We start from the raw sequence: 24,440 nt of genomic DNA, 5'->3' as shown, positions 1-24,440 counted from the left end.
TGGGGCTGGATTCTCCGCCCCGCCGTGCACAATTCTGCCCCAACCTGCCGGCGGGATTATCCGTTATGCTGGCCGGTCAATGGGGTTTCCCATTGTGGGGCAGTCCCATGCCGTCGGGAAACCCCCGGGCTGCCGGCAAAACGGAGAATCACACATGTGGAGAATCCTGCCCCTGAAATTTCTGAAAGGATTTGAGCTCTGCTCAAACTCCACGTGTGCGTAAAACTCCTGGAAGTTCCGAAGTGCCAATAAAGATTTAGAACTAGTAATCTCTGCGTTGTTCTAAGATAATTTAGTCATGTAAGATATACAGAAACCTTTAGCTTTTTCTGTCCTCCACTCCCTAGCCAATGGAAATTATTTCTCCCTGTCTACCCTATCAGTTCCCCTTAATATTTTGAAAACATGATACTGAAATCTAATTAAGGATTTTGCATAGATTTTATAGCATAATCTGCATTTTCACAATTATTGGGCGGAGCTGAGGAAATTCAACACGCTCAGCCAATTAATTTGATCATTGCAAGTTGAATTATCATTGCTTCAGTGGCAGATTCTGCCCCCTCAGTGATTTGTATGCTAGGCCAGATTTTAATTTACCTTCAGTAAAAGGATTATTGCAGTATCACCTAGATAACCTTTCTGTAATACTGAAACTGCAGGGGGAGACAGGAATAAGTGCACAAATTTAATAATTCCTGTAACCTGTCCTCTGTTGAAAATGTGCACAGAAAATTGTGTAGAAGATCCCTGAAGCTGTCACTTTACAGACAAGGAGCTGCACTGAATGGTTAGTGAGCACAATTGCATCATTATGGTGCTGATTTCTAAAAGGAATCATTTTTGGGATGTGGGCATTGGTGGCATTTATTACGTATGAATACTAGTTCTGGAAGGTTCTGGTGGTCCTCTTCTTTGAACCACTTCAGTCTGTGTAGTAAAGATGCTCCCACTCCATTGTTAGATATTGTATTTACAGGATAGAAGCTAGGTTTAATTCAGCGGCGTATCTTTCTAGGTCACCTTTGAGGACAATTACGATTCAGCCACATTAGTTTGTAACTGGAGTCACAGGGCCAAATGTTCCAATCTCTGGATTGTCAGAGACTAGACAACTGAGATGCACATCGAGACCCTGTTGAAATCCTGACAGGAGGCCCTCTCTGGGAATTCCCTGGAAGTTTCAACTTGGGCAATTCCTCAGGACTCTCCACCAATGTCTCCAACTCCGAGCTAGAGTCAGACTTAGATAGTTCTGAGGTACCCTACCTGGGCAGTTACCCAAGAAATGTTAGGCAGATTAAAACCTAGTCTAATATCTGGATAACTACACAACTGGCCCCCAATCACACCCCCTGAACACTAACTACTTCGCCAACCCAACTACCCCAAACACAAGGTGACCACCCCAGAGCACCCAATCACCATCCTAAACCCGGCTATCCTCCTGACTTGATCTTCCCCACGCAACCCAATTACCCTCCTGACCTGTCCACTCCTCAGCTCCCAACCTGACCAAATAACCTCGAACCTGACTACCCTCCACCCAACCACCAGGACTACACTCCTGATCACCCGAGAACCCCCATGACCTGACTACCTACGTGCCCACCTACTGACTTACCCACCTCACCCATCTACCCACTTATGCACCTCACCCACATCCACCTCACCCATGTACCCATCTGTCCCCTTCCCACTTACCCATCTTCAGATATCCACTTACAAACCTCACCCATGTACCCACCTCATTCCCCTGCCATTTACCTAGCCACTTGACCCACCTACCCTCCTCCCCCACCTACTAAACCACTTTACCACATGCACGCAGGTCCTAGCTTCCCCTGACTCTACAGCGATCCGATGGAGTTCTCTGAATGACACTCCGCTGCACGTTTCTTTGAAAGCTGGGCTCAGAATACCAGTGAGAAATGTGTTTAGCATCGAGTTGGGAGAATTTACGGACGCAGCAGCAATCGTTTCCGCTGGTGAGAAAATGTGGGTTGTATATAAACCATGATGTGGCGATGCCGGCGTTAGACTGTGGTCAGCACAGTAAGAAGTCTTACAATACCGGGTTTAAACAGGCTTGTTTCAAATCACTAGCTTTCGGAGCACTGCTCCTTGCTCAGGTGAATCATATAAACCAAAATGGGTAAGGACAGCAGTTTTCCTTCGCTTTATGACATTAGCAAACTGGTATGAGTTTTTTGATAATCTGATATCTTTGTAAGCACTGTTCCTGGTACCAACTTTATAACTCCGGAGTTTTAAAATGGAGTTCAAATTTTCAACTGCTGTAATGTGTTTTGAATTCAAGGGACACGATCGGATGGCCTCATTGAGCCCGAATCGGTGATGCAACGAGGTTGTGATCTGGATCTTTCTCTCACTGGGCGAGATCCAGATTAGCATTTAAATGAGCCTTCTGGAGACCACGGTGGGGTGTCTTGAGCGTTGTCAAGAGATTAGGGTGGCAATTTAAACGGGCGCCCCAATCTCTTCCTGCACTGACATGTTGAGCTTAGTGCAGGAAATGAGGTAAGCACGGCATCGCCGAGGTCAGAAAAAAACCCTAGAGCCCTGTTTAATAGCGGGGTCATTTGTGGTGCTGCAGGTGCCGATAAAGTCCTGCTATACATGCCCAAAACAGGACTTTGTTGTTTGCGCGTTAAATCGCGCTCATGGATTTAATCTCTGGATTACTAGTCCAGTTGCATAACTACACTTGGGGACAGGAAGAAAGTGAAGTGATGGAGGTGCAGAATATAAGGCTCTGCTGTGTCAAAATCTGGGTCAGTGAGATGAATTTAAAGGGGAAAAGGCAGAATATTTCAGTGAGCATATTACAGAACGTGGATTCCAGGGATCTGAGGATAATGGTAGAGTAACGAGACAGTTTTCTTTTATTTGTTCTCAGGATATGGGCAACACGGCAGAGCAGCATTTATTCCCACCCCTGTTTTCCACGAGGACACTAAAACTTAAATCATGTCATCAGGGATTTGATTCACGTGTCTGTAAAACCAGGTTGGGGTGATGGACCATCTTTCCTGAGGGAAAATTGTGAACCAGTTGTGTGTTCTAAAAGACTAGCAACTTTCATAGTCATTTTTCTGGTGCCAGTCAACAAATTGTCAGGTTTCACTGACAGTAGAACTGACAGTACTACATCCTATAATACACACTGCGATGCAGCTCTAAAAGTGCAGCTCTGTTAAATGGCTTGGAAACACCCAGAAGGCTGTATTCCACATTGGGAAACCTCCTGCTAATCCACCATCTGGAACGCACAATCTTTTTGTCTCTTTTCTGTATCTCTGCCCAGACTATTGCTGAGCATGCAGTTAAAATGAAGGATCATATGCCAGCCAATGTGATATTTTATTTTTGTAGGTTTCAATATAGCTCCATAAAAGTCCAATAAAAGAATTACAGCTGCTTTATTGAAGAGTGAAGGGCAGTGCCTGAGTGCTCCAGTGAGCAACTGTCTGAACTGAGCTATATTGTATAAAAGTGATGTAGCTGTTCTTTAATTTTGTTTCCTTTCATGCTAATTTTCTTGACCAATTTTTCATCCCGTTCCTTTCCTTCTGAAGCGGTTAACTGCTTGTTAGAGATCTATACCAATCCTCTATCTCAGTAGCCACTTTTCATGCATCGATCTATACTGTATGGTAAAAAAATAAACATTTGCATTTCTGCAGAATATTTCACGACCTTAAGACACCCTAAATGCACTTTGCAGCTAATGAAGTAGCTTTTTTGATTTGTAGCCACTGTTGTAATGTAGGAAACGAGACAGCCAATTGACACAGAAAGGCCCCACAAACAGCATTGTGATAGTTGCCAGATATTGGGCTGGATTCTCCGATCCTGCGGCAATGTCCGTAAGATCAGTCTGGTCTTACAGCCGGAAAGTCGGCGCTGCGCCTGCACCGATCCTCCGTCGGGTGGGGGGGGGGCTAGCAGCCGCGCAGCGTAAAGCCGCTACCTGCGGATACGGCCGGAGAATGGCTGTGCCTTGCAACATACCTGCCCCCTGTAGCCAGCCTCGCCACCCCCCACCAGTGCCCCCGCCTAAGGACCCCCCCCCCCCTCCCCCCCCGGCCCTGTCCGCGGAATGGCTTCCCTCCGACTCTGGCAGTGCTGGACTCAGTCTGCAGCCGCCACGCGAGGTTCCCGAATGGTGTGAGCACGCGCACCCCATGCCATTGGGGACTTGGCCCATCAGGGGAGGGCCTCAGGTGATACAGCATTCAGCATACACCCCGAGTATGCTGTCTTTGAGGGGGCGGAGCATCGCAAAAACGACGCCGCCCCCGATTCCAGCGTAAATGGGGATTCTCTGGCCAATCGCCAAACACGATTTTGGCGATCGGGGTAACCTGCTCACTGTGTTTGAGGGATACATAATGACCAGGACAGTGGGGAGAACTCCCTTTCTCTTCAAATACTGCTATGGGATCATAGAATTTACAGTGCAGAAGGAGGCCACCCAGCCCATCTAGACTGTACTGGCCCTTGGAAAGAGCACCCTACCTAAGCCCACACTTCCACCTTAACCCCGTAACCCCATTTAATCCTTTTGGACACTCAGGGCAATTTCGCGTGGCCAAACTACCTATCCCGCACATCTTTGGACTCTGGGAGGAAACCGGAGCACCCGGAGGAAACCCACACACCACGGGGAAAACGTGCAGACTCTACACAGACAGTGACCCAAGCCGGGAATCAAAACTAGGTCCTTGGCGCTGTGAAGCAACTGTGCTAACCACTGAGTCCTTGACATCCACTTGATCGTGTTACGGACTGGAAGTGGTTTAAGTTAAAACCGCTCTGATTTCTTCCATTATCATCCATCCCTAAACAGAAAGGTGTTTTGGATACTTGATTTTCCCCTTTATAAGTGCTGGTGTATTTTCCCCAACCCCTCAGTTTTGGAATGATCCAATCTTCTATTAATAACCCTACAGATAGGGTACAGTCAGAAGGTTAGTTTATTTTCTACACACTCACAACACAGGAAGTAGGTTTGCAATGATTCTCTCTCTCTCTCTCTCTCTCTCTCTCTCTCTTCCCCCCCCCCCCCCCCCCCCCCCCCCCCCCCAGCTCCTTGTTTATGCATCCATACAAGAAAATAATTGTATGAAGAATCCAGGATGATACAGACACATAGCTTTTCTTTTCTATCTTCTTGGCATGACAAGGAAAATTATTTAACATTTCATTGGAAAGAGGATTCTGCATTGCCTTCGTACTGTACTGGGTTATTTAGGTTTTGTAAAGTCCTTGAGTGAGACTTGAATTCATAACTTTAGACAGATGTGAGAGCGTTACTACTGATCCACAAAAGACACTGGGCAATGGAGGAAATCAGAAGTCGAGCTCTATACTGACATTAACTGACACTCTATCCAGCCAGATTCAGAGTTGGGAGTTCACACCTCACAATGGTAAATTGTGAGATTGTAGTCAGTGAATCTGGTCATTTAATAATCTTTATTATTGTCACAAGTAGGCTTACATTAACACTGCAATGAAGTCACTGTGAAAATCCCCTCGTCACCATGCTCTGCCGCCTGTTCGGGTACACAGAGGGAGAATTCAGAACGTCCAATTCACCTAACAAGCACGTCTTTTGGGATTTGTGGGAGGAAACCAGAGCACCCGGAGGAAACGCACGCAGACATGGGGAGAACGTGCAGACTCCGCACGGACAGTGACCCAAGCGGGAATTGAACCCGGGACCCTGAAGCTGTGAAGCAACAGTGCTAGCGACTGTGCTACCCTGCCGGCTAGTACCAGAAAATAATGACAAGGCAGCTGAAGGAATGTTGCAAAAACTTTACTAGTTCACAAATGTCCTTCAAGGATGGGAATCTTCTCTCCCTTACCATTGTGTAATTCTACATCCACACGTTGAAGTGTTAGCTGGTGTAGACTTGAGAGATGAACAGACACTTCCAACACTGATGAAAAATTTTGTACGTGTACGGGAGCGTGCCCATGCCTTCGAAGACATCATGGTATTGCTGGATGATGGAGTCGAGTTGCGCCCTGAAGTCTGTGTCAGAGGATGCAGACACATCGCTTGAAGAGAGAGAGTGTACTCTCTGCATTAAGTGGAGCAGCTTGCATGCCTGCGCACCAAGCAAGGAGGCTTTTGAGGCAGCAACAACGGGAGAATGACTGTGTGAGCACGATGTGTCACCTCAAGCCGGCAGGAGCCACTGGCGGCGATGGCATTGCCATTGTAGTCCAGCAATTTACACGCGGATGGCAGGAAAGCAGGCTGTACGCAGAGCTTGCGAAAATCAGACGACGCGATGAGATTGGCAGAAGTGCCAATGTCCAGGCGGAACCTGACACGGTAACGGTTGACCGTAAGGGTGGCGCACCACTCATCATCCTGGCCGACGCTGTGGACATGGACGAGTTCGGTGCCACACTTGAGGGACATCCTGTTCGTGGTAACGGCGCCAATTTGGAACAGAACCTGTGGGTCATCGCAGGCACAGTCGAAAGCAAGGTCTGGAGTAGGTTCATTGATGGCAGGCTGGATAGCCCTGACGTCTCTGTGGGGCTGGATGGACCTCCTAAAGCAGGCAGGGAAGATCTGCACATTGTAGCGTAGTGGCCTCGTTTGCCACACTGCAGGCAGTGTCGGGACTTCGCGGGACATTGCTGCTTTAAGTGGGCGGAGCCACAGTTGCTGCACGCCGGAGCGTCGGGACGTTCGTCGCATCACCGCGCATGCATGGGGCGATCCAGTGTGGCGCGCACCTGCACGAAGCGGTCTGTGACGTCAGCACGCTCACTGCATGTAAGCGCGGGACTCCGCGAAAAGCGCGCGAAATGGCCGCCATCGTTCAGATCCAGAGCCTGAAAAGATTTAATCATTTGGACCCGTTCTGCCTCGTAAGGGGCTTGCCGTGCTGTTTCAGCAGCCTGGATGTAGGAGTAGCACGTGGAGGCATGTTCATGAAGTACACAGGTCTCAATGGCCAGGGAGAGAGTGAGCTGCTTTACTTTTAGTAGCTGCTGGCGCAGGGGCTCAGATTGAACACCAAAAACAATCTGGTCATGGAGCATGGAGTCAGAGGTGGACCCGTAGTTGCAGGACTGCGCAAGGACGCGGAGGTGGGTAATGAAGGACTGGAAAGGCTCGTCCTTACCCTGAATTCGCTGCTGAAACATGTATCTCTCGAATCTCTCTTTGACCTCGACCGCGCAGTGGCTGTCGAACTTTAGAATTACGGTCTTGAACTTCGATTTGTCCTCCCCCTCAGCGAAGGTGAGCGAGTTGAAAATGTGCAGAGCATGGTTCCCGGCTGTGAAGAGGAAGAGAGCAATCTTCCGTGCGTCCGAGGCAGCTTCCAGGTCCCTGGCCTCGAGGTACAGCTGGAAGTGCTGTTTGAAAAGTTTCCAGTTCGAGCCCAGATTCCCGGCAATGCGGAGAGGCGGCGGCGGGCAAACGGAGTCCATTCTGTAGGATGGCGCGAGACTGGTGGAAGGCAGATCACTGAAAGGTAGGTCTCAGAAGTGGTAGCATCCCTCAACTTCTGGTACCATGAAGTGTTGGCGAGTGTAGACTTGAGAGATGAACAGACACTTCCAACACTGATGACGGCTCAACTCAATTTTATTAACTAACTTCTAACTAACTAACACACGATGACTGTGGGTCTGAATGATGCTTTTTTTTTTATAAATTTAGATTACCCAATTATTTTTTCCAATTAAGGGGCAATTTAGCGTGTCCAATCCACCTACTCTGCACGTTTTTGGGTTGTGGGGGCGAAACCCACGCAGACACGGGGAGAATGTGCAAACTCCACACGGACAGTGACCCAGAGCCGGGATCGAACCTGGGACCTCAGCGCCGTGAGGCGGTTGTGCTAACCACTAGGCCACGGGTCTGAATGATGCTAACTTAAACTAGAGACCTAAGCCTTGTCCGAACCAGTTGATTCTCTCAGCATGTGGTATGAGTCTCTACTGGACTGGATGAGTTCTTGTTACACTGAGAGGCAGCACCCAGAATGAGCGGGAACCATGGTGCCCTCTGCCTTTATAGTTTGTGTATTCTAACTGTTAAGTAATGGGTTAAGAGACATTGCAATTAGTTGTCTCATTTGTGTTAAATGTTCAATGATTGGCACTGATATGTAAAGGGGCTTCAAGTGGCCTCTGCATCTGGTGATGTGTAGAGTTCTGTGTAGAGTCAGTTGGAACAAATAAAAGTGTGTTGGTGAAAAAGGAGCAGAACTTTTGCCTCTTCATACCACAGCATTAAATACGTCTAACACTAACTGGTGATTGGCTGCGGTGTTTGTACATATTGATTGGTCCCTGTGTGTGTCCATCAGTGTGTGTCTGCACCATGATATACTGGTGTAAATTATGACAACTGTGTTCCTCATTTCTGATATATGAACTCCTGTTTGTTGATTATTTTGCTGGTGCGTCCATCTGTTGACCTTCAGTTGGGTTACGGGGATAGGGAGGGAGTATGGGCTTAAATAGGGAGCTCTTTCTAAGGGCCGGTACAGACTCAATGGGCCGAGAGGCCTCCTTCTTCACTGTAAATTATATGATTCTGTCATTTCAAAAGTCTTCTCAACCACTATCGAGGAATTTGGGGTCATTATCAACCTGCAAAACCATTGACAGTGACTTAGATGGTCAGCCTAAAGTCGCACCACAACTAAATAACACTGAATTTAAATCATGGCAATGTTCAAGTGATGTCAACTTCAATGGCTAGGCCGAGGCGATAGAATGGATGATAGTTGCCAAATAATGAAGAGCTTAATAGTGCCAGGGGCTGGTTAGGCAGCCGGAACTAAGATACAAGCATTCATGCAAGCGAGATGTCCTTTAATGTCAGATTGACTTTAGCAACTAGGAGCAGTCTGCAGGTGACTGAAGCACTTGGTGGCAAAGTCTCCATACTGGAGCACGGACATTTGAATAACTATGTCTTTGGATTGCCACCGAAAAATGCCATTGCAGGAAGGAGCATGCAGCAGCATCCCTTACATGAGCAAACGAAGACCTACAATGCCCCCACTCAAACTAGCAACGTATGCTCGAATTGTACTCCAACTTGAAGACTCGCAAAAGATGAGCAGCAAATGTCAATCATCGGCAACAGTGTGAAGTCAAAGAGCGGTGTGCGGTTGACTCTTAATTTCCCTGGTAAGATACTCAATTGTAAAAGCAGTTGCTCAAGAAAGCCCACCACCATCACCAAAATGTGAATTTTCCAATATCACCGGCATCCCACTTAAAATAGAGACCACTTCCGGTTCATGCTAATGGATGGTGACCCCCTTCTTTAACCCAGGACCAACTGGCCGGTTTGGCATTCATCATCCATTCTACCTGAGATCAAGGCCTGGGAGAACGGGTGCATAAGGTACACAACACCAGGGCCAGTGTTCTAGGGAGCCCTGGACTCACTACCAGAACAACAACAATCCTTGGGCACATAACCGGTCAATCGGGATTGTCTAAGCGCCACATTGACTGCTTTGGACACTGCCGGACCCACATTAATAATTGGCTGAGTAGGATGTGCCAGTTTCGCCAGTCCCACCTCCTTTGCTTGCCTGGTGTGAGGAAGGATAGCCCTGTTTGTTGGGCAATAGGGATGATTTTTGTTTTTGAGGCTGAGGACGCTTCAGGTGCTTTTTTCAGACCTGAGGCACAAGGTAAAGCATTCAGAAAATCATGACCACAACCTTTAAGGAGGTGCGGGGGACAGCGATTACACTGAGGCATCATCATATGGCCTCACTTTTAAACATTGCTGATGAGCTGGGTTACCAGGACAATTGAGTGGCTCAGGCAGCATTGTACACTGAGGATGAGTAGGGTGCATTTATGGAACTCTTCAGTCTTTCTGATCCACTGATTTACTGATTATTACATGCAATGATGTACAAGTGCATCTCACTGATGTACAGATCTCAGAGTTTACACTGTGCATTTAATGACAGAGGCATTGTGCCACAAAACCCAGAATGCATTACTAAGGTTAGGGGATTTGTGTGGTACCGTATCCTGCAATATTCACCTTCGGGTTTTCAGATTACTTTTCCCAGAAGTTATACTGTTGCTCAGTTGAGTTCCTTGTTGATGCGACTGGATCTGAAGTTGATGCTGATTTATATTATCTCACTTTCATGTCCAATTGTGTCTTGTAAAAGTTTTGAATAGAAACAACCCTGCATTTATAGAGTGCCTGTCAGAACTTCACAAAAGTGCTGTTCAGCGACTGAAGGACTTATGTCGTCAAACTATTTTTATTTAGGGAATTTTAACACCCAGTTTGTTTTTAGCAAGATTGACAGGGATGGGGCATAATGGGCCCGAAAACAGGAGAAGCACAAAGTCCATAATTTCTCTCCCTGACATGGCCGAAGATGAGTTGATTTGGCAGACAACAGGAATCAAACCAAGACCATCGTGTCTACTTCATTAGTATTAACATCAGGCAATACCACGGATCAGCTAATGTATATTATTCTCAATTAAACACTCCAACTGAAGAAACAGATGACCAATTACTCTCTTTTTAGTGACATTGGTTGAAGAATAAATGTTGACTAGGAAAACTCTTTCTTTTAATTGTACCATGATATCTTTTATGTCCACTTGGTCAAGGAAATGAAATCTCAATTCAACATCTTATCCAAAAATAAGTAGATCAACACTTTGTCCGGAAGTGTCAGCCTGAGCTGTTTGTACAAGGCCGGCAAGAGGGTTTGAACTATGATTTTCTGGTACAGAGAGCTATCACCATGCAAAGCTGACAAGCAATGACGGTTCTGGTCACGAGACTTTTGCTAAACTATATCATGAGTATTTTAACTCTAAAATGGTTAAACTAAATGCTGATTTTCTATTCCACAGATTACTGAATACCTGAATGCTCAGGAGGCTGCCAAATCTGCTCGGGTAAGAGCAACATGGAGTCAGTGACTCTCCCTCCCTCTTTGTTTCTCTCACATGTGCATTGCTCTCACTTGCTCTTTCTCTCTCTAACTCTAAATTGTTTAATCAATTTCTCTTTCAGTCGCTGACCCTTCTCCCTCTCTCTGTGTCCTCCTTCCACTGGCTCTCTCTCTTCCTCTTTCACTGTGTTCTTTCTGTTCTTCCCTTTATGTTCCCTCCCTCCATTCTTCAATTCCATTCTCCCACCCTTCCCTTATAATGGTATCCCTCCCTTGCTTGCTGTCCATCCCTCCCTGTCTCACTATCACTCCTCACTCCCTCTCCCACTAGTCCTCCTCATTCTCCTGTTGTCCCGTTCCTTTCCTCCTTCCTCACACTGATTTCCCCTTCCCTCCTTTTTCTCACGAGTTACCCCTTCCTTCCTTGCTCTCTGTTTCCCATTCTTCCTCTCACTAGTTCCCCCTTTCCTCCTTCCTCTCGTTGGTTCTCTCTTCCCTCCTTCCTCTCGCTGGTTCCCTCTTCCTTCCACTCACTGTCCCCTTCCCTCTTTTTCTCTCTTCCATCTCTTAACTCTTTCCTCCCTCTTTCTTTCTCCTCACAATATGTATAGTGCCTCAGTGCTAAAATACTCACCCCGTTTTACTGGCTTCACTCATTACTGTGCTGACACTGCTGTCTTTCCTTTGTAGCTGAACCTCTGGCGTTATGGCGATTTCCGAGCTGATGACGCTGACGAATTTGGTTACAGACGCTAAAGGATCCAGACGTGATGACGGCGACACACTAACCTCCCTCTGCCCCTCAACTCTCTTACTGCCCTCCCTGTCCACAAAAAGAGAAACTTCTGGTCCTACTTTCTCTGTTTCCTCCCTTCAGGCTTTCAGAGTCTCATTGCACGCGTCTCTCAGCACCGCCAGATGAGCAGTTGGCAGTGCCAGGAGCTGAGATACTAATCATGATTGTTCGATGATGTTAATCTGTGAAATGAACTGAAAACTACTTGCCTGCTTTGACCTGAAATTCTCTTTTTTTTTCTCTCTCTCCTTTAATTTCCTTCTGAAATGCAGAATAAATCAACATCGTTAATTTGGTGATTTTTTTCATTCATATTGGCTTTGAAAGAAATATATACGTTGATAAATTTTTAGTTCGCAATCACGTAAGGCAAGGAACCAAGTCGATCTCGAATGGGATCCAGTAATTCAAAGAGGCTGCTGACAACATAGTCGCACCCGACAGCCCAGCATCTGATTGACAGGTAATTAAAGCAAGCCTGTTCAAGGAAAAACTCAGGAGCAGATGTTCCAGATCGGGACAGATGGAGTCTTAAAGGGGAATTGCCAGTGAGACTTATAAATGTTTCTAAATTTCAGAACCCGACATATCGCATCACTTTTTTGATGTTTTTTTTCTGTTGCGTTCTGACAAAGCGGAACAATTTCCTCCTGTGTAAACTCGGTGTTTTGCCCATTTATGAAAGCAGGTCTAGGATTTTGTTGTACATGGGCCTCCCCGCCCCAGTCCCACCACCACACACGTTGGTTAACCATAACAAAATGGGAAATGGAGATACCTGAGTTAATCTTTTTAATGTCTTAATTATATATTAACCAAACTGCTCAGTGTTGGGAGTCCTTTGTCTGCTCAAGCTTGGACCATATACAGATCTGATACAAAGTGCCGACAGAATACTCTCTGATGTTTGTGCACAGTCTGTTTAGCAGTCAGTCGCTTATCTTGAACAAAACATGTGGGTACAGATAGCTGATGCAGAGGAATCTATATTAGGCAGCTGTGTGCCTCTCTCTTTATTTTGCTTGTGACTTGATTGCAAGTTATTCTTTTCATTTGTAAATCTGTAAACAAACAGTTAATGATTTTTTTCCATCTCCCCATCCCCCTTTCCTCACTTGACGTTGTCTTGTCATTATATTTAATGCTTACAGTCTCAATAAAAGTAGCATTGGCAACATGCCACTTGTCACTTTGGTGTCCTCACTTACTGCAACACTAGTTTGTTAAGTGGTCAGGGAGCAATGCCTTGCCCAGGACCTCACTCCCACCCTGGAGATGTACATTGTTCAGAAAGCTTTCCCACTTTGACATGTTCCCAGTCAAGTGGATAACTACTCCCATCCTCTGAGAATGGGTGGCTGAGGCAAGCTGTGGATGTGTCATACGAAAGATCTAACTTTCTCAGACACGGATAATAGCTGGGTTTGATATATACAGAGCAGCAAATGCAGAACTTGGACTTTTTAAATGGCCATTGGATGGAGGGAAGGCGCTTCCTGCATATTTAGGTAGCATTTATAAGTTTGGCACAGCTGGTAAGGTCAATATAAAATGGCATAACTAGCAAAATAATGGAAATGAAAGTGATTTGAGATTTAATTTAAATCTCTTATTGCTATTAAATAAGGTAGCTGGTAGTTATTTGGTTTTCGCTAGTGTTAGCATTCGGTGACATTGCATTCACTGAATCCCCTACTATCAACATCCTACGGGTTACCATTAACAAGAAACTGAACTGGTCTGGCCATATAAATACTGTGGTTACAAGAGCAGACCACCTGCTGACTCCCCAAAACCTGTCCACCATCAACGAGGCACAAATCAGGAATGTGATGGGATACTCTGATTGCCTGAGTGAGTGCGGCTCCAACAACACTCACTAAGCTCGACACTATCCAGGACAAAGCAGTCTGCTTGACTGGCATTACATCCACAAATATTCACTCCCTCCACCACTGACAAACAGTGGCAGTCATGTGTACCATCTACAAGATGCTCAGCTGGATTTCACCAAGGCTCCTTAGAGCACCTTCCAAACCCATGACTGCTACATCTAGAAGGACAGGAGCAGCAGATGCTTGGTTGCATCACCTGGAAGTTCCCCTCCATGCCACACCATCCTGACTTTGCAATATATTGCCGTTTCTTCACTGCCGCTGGGTCAAAATCCTGGAACTCCCTCCCTAACAGCACTGTGGGTGTACCTACACCACATGGACTGCTGCAGTTCAAGAAGGCAGCTCACCACCACCTTTCAAGGACAAGTAGGGATGGGCAATAAATGCTGGCATAGCCACGGCACTATCCATTCCATGAATGATGTTTTAATAAATGACTGCCCTGGCACCTTGCACAACAGTGAAATTAAAAGTAATACACACATGAAAATATCAGCCTCTGGTGATCTGAAAGCCCAGTTATTAAAAACACTGCTGAGTTTGGTACTGAACAGATACAGACAGAAGGCCCCAGACGTTATTCCTGGCATGTGCTCAATTAGCTACTTTCGATAGGAGCCTGTGGTTGTGAAGATACGGATGACTTGGGTGCCCCCGGGTTAAGGATCGGAGGAATTGAACCCATGATTTCTGTTGCTGGTTATGTTTCACACTTTAGGAGGGCATCGAGACCTTCAAGAGGGTACAGTGGAGATTAACCAGAGAGAGGTACTTCAAATATAATAATGATAATCTTTATTGTCACAAGTAGGCTTAGAGGCTGGTTTAGCACAGGGATAAATCGCTGGCTTTGAAAGCAGACAAAGGCAGGCCAGCAGCACGGTTCAATTCCGGTACCAGCCTTCTTGAACAGGTGCTGGAATGTGGCAACTAGGGGCTTTTCACAGTAACTTCATTTGAAGCCAACTTGTGACAATAAGCGATTTTCATTTCATTTCAGCACGGTAGCATAGTGGTGAACACTGGGTTCACAGCGCCAGGGTCCCAGGTTTGATTCCCGGCTTGGGTCACTGTGCGGAGTCTGCACGTTCTCCCCGTGTCTGCGTGGGTTTCCTCCGGGTGCTCCGGTTTCCTACCATAATCCAAAGACGTGCAGGTTAGGTGGATTGGCCATGATATATTGCCCTTGGCGTCCAAAAAGGTTAGGCGGGGTAGGGCAATAGGGTGGAAGTGAGGGCTTAAGTGGGTCGGTGCAGACTCGATGGGCCAAATGGCCCCCTTCTGCACTGTATATTCTATGTTCTATTAACATTGTGAAATGCCCCTAGTCGCCACACTCTGGCACCTGTTCAGGTACACAGAGGGAGAATTCAGAATGCCCAAATTACCTAACAGCACGTCTTTCGGGACTTGTGGGAAGAAACCGGAGCACCCAGAGGAAACCCACGCAGACACGGGGAGAACGTGCAGACTCCGTACAAACAGTGACCCAATCGATCCTGGAACCCTGGTGCTGTGAAGTCATAGTGCTAACCACTATGCTACCAGGCTGCCGAATGTGGATACACTGGAGTCAGGATTGTTCTTTTCAGAGCCAAAAAGGTTGAGAGATTTAATAGAGTTCACATGATTGAGATTTTTGATGGAAGTATTTTTTTTATTCTTTTGTGGGATGAGCTCATCCCTAATTATCCTTGAACCGAATGGCTTGCTGGATCATTTCAATCAACAGTTAAGAGTCAAGTAGATTGCTGTGGATCTGGAGTCACATGTAGGCCAGACCAGGTAAGGGTGGCAGATTTCCTTCCCTCGAGAACACTGGTGAATTAGATGGCTTTTTACAGTAATCAATGATGGTTCTGTGGTCACCATTACCGAGACTAGATTTATCTTCCAGATTTTATAAATTGAATTTAAATTCCACCAGCTGCCATGGTGGGATTTGAACCCATCTCCCCAGCACATCAGCTTGGGCTTCTGGGTTACTAGCCCAGTGACATTATTACTACACCACCCTGTTCCCCACAAGGGAAAACTGTTTCTACAGGCAAAAAAGTTCACAATAAACTAAGATTTAGGAAAATCGGCAAAGGAGCTAAGAGGTGAGGTGAGAATTTTTTTATGCAGCACCTTGTTTGTGATCGAGAATATGCTGCCTCTAAGGGTGGTGGACGTCGATTCAGTAATAACTTTGAAAAGGGAATCAGAACTTGAAGGGAAGTAGCCTGCAGTACAGTGAGGAGTGAATGGGGGTAGCAGGATCTAATTGGATATAGGGCTTCCAAAGGGCAGACAGAGGCCCAGTGGGCCAAATTACAACCTTCTGCCCTTGGTTATTGGAGGAGAACAATATCTGACTTGGTTCTGTTGGCATCTGCCCAGCGGCAAATAGCAAGCTGACATTTATTGTCTAGATTCGAGGTAAAGGATGAATACTTGGCAAAGAGCTGCAGCTCCATATGTTCCAGTGAGAGATCGCCCCTTCTGGAGAGTGGGCAATGATACCAGCAAGAGGAACACTCCTCGAGGACAGAAGCGTCTTGGTGAGCCAAGAGTGGGTTGTACCAGACCTCAAAGGTTCAGAACTGGCAAGAAGGTCGAGAGAGGTAATTACACAAGACAGCAAGATAAACAGTTTCCGGATTCGCAAGCTGGTAAATTCCTGTTTGCCAACCTGACCAACACTGGAAAGTAACCTGCCCCTAGCTTGGAGAGGGGCCAGTATGCAGCCTCTGAAGGTAATGAGAGTTTGGCAGTAAGACAGTCACAGAATTCAGCCTATGGAGGGCTGGAGCAGCTGCTGCAACAGTTCAGATCAACAGCAAGTCACGTGGCAATGCAGTATGCTCTGTGATTTGTTTTATTCATACAGTAGGGTAAAGCCCCGTTAGCTTTACTGCTCTTTTCCACTCTCTCAAGGGCTCCCGCATACATCAAACAGGGAAATCAGAAAATATAACAGCGAGCAGCACTGGAGTGTGGCATGGAACCCATCAGAGGGGAAAGCGTGTAAAGTAGAATTGTCATTTTGAACGTTATTAGGTTTTCAAGGAGTGTTCTGGGAGAAGACTGCATTAATGCTTTGTATCTGCAGGAAGAAAAAAGCAGTCGGCTTTTTCAGTTCTTCCTCTACTTTCATCTCTCCCCCTCTCCTTTCATCCCACTCTCCTGAGGCCAGTGGCTCATGCTGCGCTGCAGCTCCACAATCTGGTTGCTTGCCTAAATGAGAGCATATGCAGAGTGTCGATGTGATATTTGCCTGTGGGAAGCACCATAGTCCGTCTTTATTATGTCCTCAGCTAAAATCCATTCGCCAACATACACGTATGACTCTCACATGAGTTATTAGTTGGAAATCAGAACCAGGAATAACACACCACTTTTTTTTATCGTTGCTGAGATCAATTACAGTACAACTCCAGCTTCTCCGCTCAGGTAGGCACAGGTCAGAGTTCAAACATTGAACCTTCCAGCTCTGCATGGCCAAGCAGCACTTTGATTATCAACTGGGCCATTGGGTCTCCAGTTTATTATTTAATTTCAAGTTAATAGAATTGAATTCCACTTCAGCAGTGTTCCAAACTTCTATGTGCGAACTGCACTATCAGAATATTGGCACACTCCTGGGGGAGGTCCTTGGCTACTGTTCGCACATACCCAGAAGAGATTCCCGGCAAATATTGGCACATTCCCAGGGTTCCCGAGTAAATATTGGCACATTTCCAGAGGGGATCTGCAGCAAATGTTGGCACTTTCCCAGAATTCCTGCACAAATATTGGCACACTTAGAGGAGATCCCAGGTAGATGTTGGCATGCTCCCAGGTTTCCCAAGTAAATATTGTCACACTCCCAGAGGATATTAGCCAGCAAACTTTTGCCAGGGTTTCACGTTAAACAAGTTGTGATTACCTCACATGCAGACTGCATCCAAGATAAATCTCTCGCCGGGCATTGTTTCATGAGCTGCACCTCAACATAAATGTAAATATAGCTTGACACGTGGCTAAATAGAACATCGACAGTACCAGTTCAACCTATCATTGAATAACATTTACTGTGAACAATGTAACCAAGTGATGAAAGCACTTCCCTCGTGCTTTGCTTTTTATTCTTATAAATGTTTGAACTGTGTAAAAGTTAAATGTTTCCTCAGGGTTACATGGTCTGCAATTCTCAAACTAATTCCCCATCCATGCACCTCCACCCCACCAGTTTTCCCTCCTGAAGGCACTCATTTTTGCTGGGGTGTAATCCATTGGCAGCATTAGTCATCTGATACCTCACCTTTGTACCAGATTGCTGCCAGGACTGTTTGATTATTTAAGCATTGCCATCTGTCCTGATCTGATCCTTACCAGGCAACCACTCGCGCACACCCAAACACCCTCGCTCCCACACTTTTCCAACGATGATCATTAGGTAAAGATAGAGTGGAAACAGGGGATTGAGACATTGGGCATGATCTTCCCAAAGGGAACAAAGTTCCCAAGTGAATGTGTTTAACCGCCTGTTTCCTGGTATTTGCAGTACTGAGAAACACATGACTATTCAACGGAACTCGCTTTGAATAAGCCTGAATGGGGAATACACGGCCAAGGCCGTACATAGCCTTGTTTTGTACGGTGGGTGCTCTGCTTGCCGAAACTTCCCATTGTAGCGAGAGAACGGGATGCCATTTTTAAATAGCGTCCCGATCTCCGAAGCCCCCAAAACAATTCCCAACTTGAATCACTGTGTGGAGTCTGCATGTTCTCCCCGTGTCTGCGTGGCTTTCGTCCGGGTGCTCCGGTCTTCTCCCACAGTCCAAAGATGTGCAGGTTAGGTGGATTGGCCATGCTAAATTGCCCCTTTTTGTCCAAAGAAGATGTGTAGGTTAGGTTAAGTGGTCATTGGGACAGGGCAGGGGTCTGAGTATGGCTGGAGGACTCTTTCAGAGGGTTGGTGCAGACTCAATGGGATGAATGGCCTCCTGCACTACAGGGATTCTATGAAGGGATTTTATCCCTTTACTGCTTAAAGCAATGTTACTTAGTAACATTAGGACTGTTGTATGGAATGTAGTGGAATCTCCATTTGGGTCGTTGGCTTCAGCTTACATCTTTTAATTCAAAGCAGAAAGCCCATGCCAGAACTAGGATGGGCTCTGTAACAATAAAACAGCTGCGTAGTTATGTGTTGAGCCGGGTTCAAAGGTGAATGCAGGAAGTAATTAATATTCCTGCGTTGTCCCCGTCACCTTTCAAACAGTCTCCTGGAAGTGTTGAGTGATCTCGGATGGATTACCACTGTCATCTACCTCCCTCTCTCAAGCACCCCACCTTGTCTTTGACCTAGGTTTCCCCACCCACAAAATACATAACTTCCCCCCACTCCCACACACACTGAGAAATTGTAAAGCTAACTTTCTATGCTTACAGATGAGACAAAGATTCACCAAAAAACAGGATGCTCTGAGATTGACAACCTCTTAGCAATGGGGTAGATGAATGGTAAATGGCGTTTAATATAGAAAAAGGTAAGCAGATTGCATACTGGTGAAGAAGAAATATGATTACAGTGCAGCAGGGAAAGGATTTATCGTGGCTTGTTAATTAGATACTTAAAATGTCAAATTGTAGAACTGTAATTGCCAAGTAGCATCAAATATTGGTATATAAATAGCTGCACAAAGTAGAGGTGAAAGAAGGCTGTACTAAAGCTATGTAAAGGATAACATTTACCCTGTTCAATTTTAAGGAGAGCACTGCTTGTAATATTTATACTAGTCATGGTCAACAAGTTACATTTATATAGTTCCTTTAATGTAGTAATGCGTCTCCAGGCAGTTCACAGGAGTGGCCAACGATCAAGAATTTATACTAAGCCGCATAAGGAGATATAAGGACAGGTGACGTTAAAGTTTGGTCAAAGAGGAAGGTTTAAGGAACACTTTAAGGAAGGGAGGCAAGTAGAAAAGTGGAGAGTTGGGGCATGGGTTAGTATTTCAGAGCTTAGGGTCCTTAAGAGCTACCTTTTTGACCAAGTTTTTTGTTACCTCTCTCAATATCTCCTTATGTTGTCAATTTGATTGCTCAAATTGGAATGGTTTTTACATTAAAGGTGCTGTATCAACAGTTTACAGAGATAGGAATGGGACACCAGTATAACACCAATGTATGTGACAAAAATGGACAATGCATTAGTTACATGCAGATTAAGCGATATTAAGACCATTTGGGACCTGGGGAAATGGCTCAGCAGGATGAAACAATAGTAGGGTGATTTTAATGTAGATTAATGTACAGTATGAACATTAATAGTTGAAACATCTGCACGCATATTAGCAAAGGTAGGAAAGGTGTAATCATTTATTCAAACTCGAGTCAAATCAAAGCTGTTATCAACAAAAGGGCTCCATTTACTCAGCAAAGGACTCGGCTTCATCCCCTTGCATGCGCACCTCAATTAATTTCGGGCTCAGCATGATGCCAAACTTCCATCGCCTTTGTCTCCGTACTCACTTCTTTTGCTGAGAGTCCTCTCCCAGTTCAATAATCATTTCACCTGCCTCAGTATTCTCCCTCTACCTGGACCCCTCCCTCTGGCCGCTTACCTGCTTTTGATCTTTTCATTGATAACTATCAACATGACATTGGCCGTCTTAATTTCTCTGCCTCTCTCACCTACTCCAACTCATTTGAAGTTGTAGCACTTTGTTCCCTCATGTCCAACCCTGACTTTGTTATCGAACCTATTATCTGACCCCTACTTGTAGAGGCTAAACGCCAACTCTTCCTCCTACCTCCCCCCAGGACCATGACAACATCACCAAATATCAAGACTGTCACTGACCTCATCTTCTCTGGAAATCTTCCCTCCAGAGCTTCCAACCTTTATAATCCACTAACCCCAGATAGCCCACTTCTACCTCCCTCCCAAAATCACAAACAGGACTGTCCTGTTAGAGCTATTGTGCCCTGCCCCAAAGAACTAATTTCTTCCTATCTTGACTCCATCTTCTCTCCCCTTGTCTAGTTTCTTTCCCACCTACATTTGCAATTCCTCTAATACCCGACATAATATCAACAATTTCCTGGTCCTAACTGCTTCCTCTTCACTATGGACATCCTATCCCGCTGCATTTCCATTCCCTTACCGGGATGGTCTGAGTCTCTCGGCTTTTTTCTTGAGCCTGAGGCCTGAACAACCTCATCCGCTACTGCTCTCCTCTGCCGAGCTGAACTGTTACCTCGCTCAACAATTTCTCCTTTGTCTCACATTCTGCAAATAAATGGTGTGACTATGGGCACCCACATGGCCTCCAGTTATGCCAGTCTTTTTGTGTGACATGTGGAACATTGCTTGTTCCAAACCTACTCCGGCCCCCTCCCACAACTCCTTTTCAATTACATTGATGAAAGTATCAGTGCTGCTTCATGCTATCATCTGGATCTGGAAAAATATATAACTTTTGCTACAAATTTCCACGCCTCTCTCCTTCCCTTGGTCCATCCCCGATACTTCTCTTCTTTGACCTCTCTATCTCTATTTTTGGTGATAAATTGACCATCAATATTCGCTACAAGCTCACCCACTCTCACAGCCACCTCGGCTACAGCTCCTCATACCCCACTTCCTGTAAGGACTCCATCCCATTCTCCCAGTTTCTCTGCCTCCTCCGCAACTGTTCTGATGATGCCACCATCAAAAATGGTGTTTCTGACATTCCTTTTTTTTTTAAGTTAGAGAACCCAATTCATTTTTTCCAATTAAGGGGCAATTTAGTGTGGCCAATCCACGTAGCCTGCACATCTTTGGGTTGTGGGGGCGAAACCCCTGAAAACACGGGGAGAATGTGCAAACTCCACACAGACAGTGACCCAGGGCCGGGATTGAACCTGGGACATCGGCACCGTGAGATAGCAGGGCTAACCCACTGCGCCACTGTGCTGCCTGCTTCTGACATTCCTAACCTTTAACTGAACTGAGGATTCCCCTTGTCCTCACTTTCCACCCCACTAGCCTCCGTATTCAAAGGGATATCCTCTGCTAACTCCAGCCACCACGAAAAATATCTTCCCCTCAACCCTGCTGTCAGCATTGTGCAGCTCCCTCCATGACAACCTGGTCCATTCCTCCATCATGCCCAACCCTCCATCATGCCCAACCCTCCATCATGCCCAACACCACCTCCTCTTCCAATTTCCAGATAGCTTCTTTTGCTCGAGTCGCCTTTATCCAGTTTTTTAAAATTTTAGAAATAGCCATGAGGCTATTAAAAAGAATATACAGAGTGCGATCCCAGTCCTCTCAAAAATGTAACAAACAAATTAAAAGTACCATTGACTAACCACTTATTTAGTCAGACACTTACATTTTAAACCACAGAAAATTTTCATCAGTTAACTTTTAAAATGACCAGAAGTATTCTGACACGGTCATAGTTTACGTTGTCCCTCATGTGGATATGTTATTCTCCAGGAACCAGTCCCAAGTTATCCTATAAGGGCTACTTTATTTTCCCTAACACAGCCTAGTAACTTCAAATCCCAGAATTGACTGCAAGAGTGTAACACTGGAGATGTTTTCTGTCTAAGCCAGGCAAGGCAAATCTTCCAGCCCACTTTAAAGCCTCACAAATTTAATCCTTTCAATCTGAGCACGAGCTCCCACCAACATTATGTATGTTGAACAATAAGGTCAGCATTTTCTCTGCTTCAGGTGCAGGACTCGCTGCGCCTATGTCCTGCGGTCAAAGATCCTTGCAGGCTGACCTGATTTTGTCAGACTGTTAGAAAAACTAACTTGATAATACACTGCCTTTCTATGCAGTCTTCCCTTCCCATCCCATCTCCATGGCAACATGAACTATATGGCCTTCATATCCATGTAGAAATGCTAATTAGCTTTCCTCTAGAATCCGAACTCCTCCATTCTACCTTGGAATTAATTAGACATTCTAAAATATAACCATTTCTAAAACCTGATACCTTCTTGTAAAACTTGGAGATTAACAGCCTATCCACAGTCAGCACACATGCGCTTGCCATTGTCCACAGATTTGAAATTTTATACCTTCTCAGCAAGTCTCTTGGGTTGGACTACCCTCGTCTCCGTAGCAATCAAGCCACCCAGGTTTGTTGTCGGGCAGAATTCAGGGCAGGTCACATGGCCCCGTTCCTCTTTTTATCTTAAATTAACGAGACCCTTTCAAAACATCTTGATCTTATAAACTTTGTATTAGTAACACAGGTTTTTAATGGTCCTCTTGGCTCTTTTGAAATTTGCCTCACATTGTTATTCTCTGGTTCTTGCACCAATAGAAATGCTTTCTCTCTGTCTACTTTGTCTCGACCCTTCATGATTTTGAACACTTCTGTCAAATTTCCTCTCAGCTGTCTCCCCATGTGCTCCCCTCTCCCATGAGCCACCCTTATGATTTGCTTATAACACCTGCCGCAGTGACCATTAGTCACAAAACTGCTGCAGAGCAGAGGAGACAATTTAAATCACTGCGCCCACGCATTTGTCCCTGAGCCCCGTCCCTCAAATCAAACCTCTCCTTTGAATTGATAGCGTCTTTTTGTCTCATTTATATCTTTGTTTAACAGTAGACATTGATGACTGCTGGCTCCTGTTTCCAGGCTGGGGGTGTTATTTCTCCTGCAGTGAGAGAAAGCTGAATTAAAATGCACAGTCAAAGCCCCTTAGATTAATGACTGTAGCTCTAGTGATGTTAATTCAGCTCCATCACACTCAGCCTACACAGCTACGCAGCAATCAAACCTGCATCCCTATAGTCTCTGTGGTGAGCTGACGCTCAGTTTATTCAGCCTGTGAATCATCTGCCTCTTCTATACTCAGACACTGTGACTCAGCAGTCAAATCACTGATGCTGTCTCCTTTTTGGGAAGCCAGGAATCTAAAATAAGATAGATTTTTTTCCTTCAATGGCTCAGTGAATAAATGCATTTATTTGTCATCTTTGGTGAGCTCTCTAGGAAGATCCCGGCCTTTGCCTTCAGCTGAATCAGCCCCAGTGAATCTGTACTAGGGAAGGGGCTGGCAATTCCATCTACAAATGTTATGCTCCTAATCACTGATCAGTGTGTTATACTGGAAAATGCACATGGTTGACCAACTGCCAAAATACCCAGCCAATACTTGTTGCTGAGCTTTGCTCACATAAAGAACAGTCAATTGATCAGCATACAGGAGGCTAGCTAGGGCTCCATTGAATCCCTACAGTGCAGAAGGAGACCATTTGGCCCATCAAGTCTGCACTGATCCTCTGAAAGAGCACTCTACTGAGGTCCACGCCCCGTAACCATGCACATTGGTCATGGCAATCCACCTAACCTGAACATCTTTTGACTGTGGGAGGAAACCCATGCATACACTGGGAGAAGGTGCAAACTCTGTAAACAGCCATCCAAGGCCAGAATCGCGGTCCCTGGCACTGTGAGCCAGCAGGGCTAACTACTGTACCACCATGCCACCCACAAGGAGTTGCATCTCAACAATCATCCTAGCATTTAGGTGCGGGTAAAGAACATTCTTTGCGTTTACTGTCAAGACAAAACAGCTTTCTTGATCAACGCCCCTGTTACTGGACTTGATATCCATCCCCTTAGCCATCAGTGCACTGTGCCTGCAACAACTCATCCAAGGTTATTTAAGGGTAGCAAAGTGTCACAAGGGAAGGAGTTGCTAACAAGGACAAGCAGCAACGTTGTGGGATTGTAATCACTACCAACTCTCCTCCAAGTACACACCATCATGACTTGGACACATGTCATAGT

At 45.7% G+C, this 24,440-nt stretch overlaps 1 protein-coding gene across 1 annotated transcript in view; it reads left to right on the top strand.

Annotated features, from left to right (window-relative positions):
- The window catches only part of snd1 (staphylococcal nuclease and tudor domain containing 1), a 1,128,702-nt gene extending 1,115,753 nt beyond the window's left edge, over positions 1–12,949 (top strand). The window contains 2 exon segments of the mRNA XM_038812228.1: positions 10,924–10,968; positions 11,655–12,949. Coding sequence (XP_038668156.1) covers positions 10,924–10,968; positions 11,655–11,720 — 111 coding nt within the window. The 3' untranslated portion in view covers positions 11,721–12,949.
- The last annotated feature ends 11,491 nt before the right edge of the window (positions 12,950–24,440 follow it).

The sequence above is a fragment of the Scyliorhinus canicula genome, chromosome 11 (genome assembly GCF_902713615.1).
Source record: "Scyliorhinus canicula chromosome 11, sScyCan1.1, whole genome shotgun sequence".
In the NCBI taxonomy this organism is placed as follows: Eukaryota; Metazoa; Chordata; class Chondrichthyes; order Carcharhiniformes; family Scyliorhinidae; genus Scyliorhinus; species Scyliorhinus canicula.
The sequence above is the reverse complement of the archived record's forward strand: the minus strand, read 5'-3'. Positions and strand labels throughout refer to the sequence as shown.